We start from the raw sequence: 3,266 nt of genomic DNA, 5'->3' as shown, positions 1-3,266 counted from the left end.
ATTTAATAGCTATATGGATTAATTATATATATAAGTGTGTGTGTGTGTTACGGTAATTTTTAAAATATTTATCATAACTTCGCCCTGTTAAGCCTCGGTGTCTTTGTGAATGTTCCCCCCTTACAACTTCCAAGACATTTCGTCTTGTACAAATCATGTTTCCCTTCTTAACTTATTAACTGTACAGAGTTAACCACGTATTGATTTTGGAATTGTAGGCTTGTAACCAGGCCCGTCGACAGGAGAGGGGGGGGGGGCAAAGAGGGCAACTGCCCAGGGGCCCGGGCGAATGAAACCTGGTTATGCCTGGTTAAAGCTCGCAAAGCATCTTTAGGCTATATTTTCATTTAATTATAAAAACCATAGTTTTTGGCTCTTCTTTGCATATAGACGCTTGATACATTAAGAATGACTGAAATAATAATTTGAGTAATAATTAATATATATTTGTTGTTACTTTATTAACGTTTTAATGCTTTACTGTGAGGTAAAAACGGCTGATGCTATGATTTTGTCTGGTTTATGAGCTCGTTGCTGTCCTAATTTAGGTTCTTCTTTTTAATAAATTCTTGAAAATGTTAAAAAAAAGAGAGAGAGAGAAAGGTGGCCTGGCGAAGATGTTTGCCCCGGGGCCTGTGCTGGCCTTCGACGTTCCTGCTTATAATGTAATTATTGGTAGTCGTGTCAAAAACAGGTTGGACATGTTTGTATTTGATCCTGGCGTTCCAGGAAAACTGCCTATAGCTTCGAAAGTTATGAAATTTATCAGTACAGTGTTGTCAAACGTCTGTGTTTGTTTCCTTGATTAGCGGTTTTCACGAACTTTTAAATTTTGTTAAGAATACACTATAAAGACGTCGTTTCTTGGTCATTTACTGTTGACCACTAGTGTCATACTGAAGGTTATAGAAAATAGTTTAGATAACATTTTTTACACAGCTGTTTAAAGACAACATTGAGCGTAGTTTTCAGAGTTGAAATATCGAATCCAGTAAGGGACATACTTCCTTATGCTATAATGTCTGAAGAACAGCCAAGAGTTTTGGTGACTGGAGCATCAGGCTATATTGCCTTGCATATCATTCGTTTACTGTTGAAAGAAGGATATCGCGTTCGAGGCACAGTGAGGAGCATAGGTAACGAAGCAAAGGTGAAACACGTGAAAGAAGTCTACCCTAATTCAAGATATCCCATTGAGCTAGTGGAAGCTGACTTATCTATGGATGATGGCTGGATAAGAGCTGTTCAGGATTGTGAATTTGTAATGCACGTGGCTTCACCTTTTCCAAACATACCCCCAAAAGAGAATAGTGATTTAATGGTACCAGCTGTGGAAGGAACTAAAAGAGTTCTGAAAGCTTGTGCCAAAGCAGGTACAGTAAAGCGAGTTATTCTTACCAGCTCTATAAGTGCAGTGCACGGTGAGAGTTCAGTGGAAAATAGTCAAATCTATGACGAACAGGATTGGAGTAATTTAGATTCATCAGATCTGGACACTTATGCTAGGAGCAAAACAGTAGCAGAGAAGGTGGCTTGGGAGTTTGTTGAGGAACTACCAACAGAAAATAAGTTTGAATTAACAGTAATAAACCCCGGACTGGTCATTGGGCCGGTGCTCAGTAATAATATAGGGACCAGCGTCAAGTTAATCGTTCGTTTAATGAATATGTCTTCCCCTTTAATTCCCGGACTAAACTTTTACATTTGTGATGTTCGAGATGTTGCCCTCGCACACATCAGAGCCATGACGATACCGGAAGCCGCTGGACAACGGCACATAGTGGGAAGTGGAAGTTTATGGATGAGAGATATAGCCTACATTTTACAGAAAGAGTTCTCGCCTCAAGGGTATTGGGTTTTTACTTTATCGGCACCGTACTTGGTCTTCTGGTTGGTCAGTTTTATAGATCAATCTGTTAACCTTATCCTATCACGAATCGGAAACGTATACAAGTTCAGCAATGAAAGAATGAAAAATGTCTTGGGAATTAAACCAAAATGCATGGAAGGAACTATCTTGGAAACTGCCTATAGTTTAATTGAGCATGGTGTTATACCCAAATATGACAAGTTCCAATCAAAGAAGTCTCAAAACGAGTAGGAAATGGCAAGCAATGAATCAGTTACAGTTTTTTACTAGATTAGAATCAGTAATATCCGACTATACATAAATATATATGATACAAATAAATTTAATATTATAACAATAATGGCTTTACATATCAAAGCCGGGTGAAAGGTTATTTTAAAAATGTATCTAATATTCTCTGTAGTTGAAAGAAAAGTGCATATTGTTAACCTGTTTATTTAGTTGTCCCTTTATAAATGTCACTGTTTTGTAATAAAAGTTTAACCTCTACAAGATTGTATATATATATATATTACTTTTAACGTTATGTTTAGCGCTCATAAGCTATAAATTAATTCAGATGGTTGTTTGATAGAGGAAGCTTGTTATAACATGATGATGACCCAAAATTTGAAGCTCCTAGATCGTAGAAAACGATACACTATACGAATGACATACTGAATGAGTTAAATAAATTAATCAGTTCAGTGCCAGTAAGCTAGTTATCCAATAAGGGAATGTCAAACTGTTAATTCTACCTCACTAATGCAGTCTTGAAATTTGATAAACGTAATATTCCATCTAAAATGTTGAAAAATAACATATTTGATAGATTATTTTAAAGTAATGATGTTGATTTTTTTAAGTGATCCTATTGCTTACTTTATAAGTTTTAATCTCACATATGATTTCAAGGATGAAAAATTTTGGAAGTCCAAAGTTTTTGATGTTTAATGAATTGTTACAACTATATAAGAAAACACAGCATTCATTCTCAGAACAGAATACTTGACCACTTTATTTTACAAGCAGTTGTTGTATGTGTTTTAGCGTTGAACGAGTTCTTCTAGATTACTTGGTAAAAATAATCCCAAATCCAATCGATGTAACGATAATTAATTAATTATTTCTTCAATAACGTGTGCTACAGAGTATGTTCACTGGTAGTCCTAGCTTCGAAATGTTTCAACAGAAACTCTGAAACTAATACACGCTTAAGTTACTTGGAGAATTTCCTCGATCAATAACAAACTCCCTAAATGACTCGATCACTGAGAAACAAACGTAATAAACGCTTATTGGGTAATTCACTTACTGGCACTGAACTGATTAACTCATTCAGTATTGTTACGTCTCCGTTCGTCAGTTAATTTTCTGTAACTTCGTTCCGACGAAACTTTAGCGACACAAGTCCTTT

General features: G+C 35.9%; 1 protein-coding gene across 1 annotated transcript; it reads left to right on the top strand.

The window, feature by feature from the left end:
* Positions 1-806: 806 nt before the first annotated feature.
* Positions 807-2,161, top strand: LOC106476178 (putative uncharacterized oxidoreductase YDR541C). Its single transcript, XM_013936846.2, has one exon. It carries the CDS (start codon positions 1,019-1,021, stop codon positions 2,099-2,101), a length of 1,083 nt encoding a protein of 360 aa, XP_013792300.1. The 5' UTR covers positions 807-1,018; the 3' UTR covers positions 2,102-2,161.
* Positions 2,162-3,266: the final 1,105 nt, after the last annotated feature.

This window comes from Limulus polyphemus, unplaced genomic scaffold, assembly GCF_000517525.1.
Source record: "Limulus polyphemus unplaced genomic scaffold, Limulus_polyphemus-2.1.2 Scaffold9980, whole genome shotgun sequence".
NCBI lineage: Eukaryota > Metazoa > Arthropoda > Merostomata > Xiphosura > Limulidae > Limulus > Limulus polyphemus.
The sequence above is the reverse complement of the archived record's forward strand: the minus strand, read 5'-3'. Positions and strand labels throughout refer to the sequence as shown.

Excerpts from the sequence above, each read along its gene's own strand:
- LOC106476178 (XM_013936846.2), top strand. The coding sequence starts at position 1,019 with ATGTCTGAAGAACAGCCAAGAGTTTTGGTGACTGGAGCATCAGGCTAT.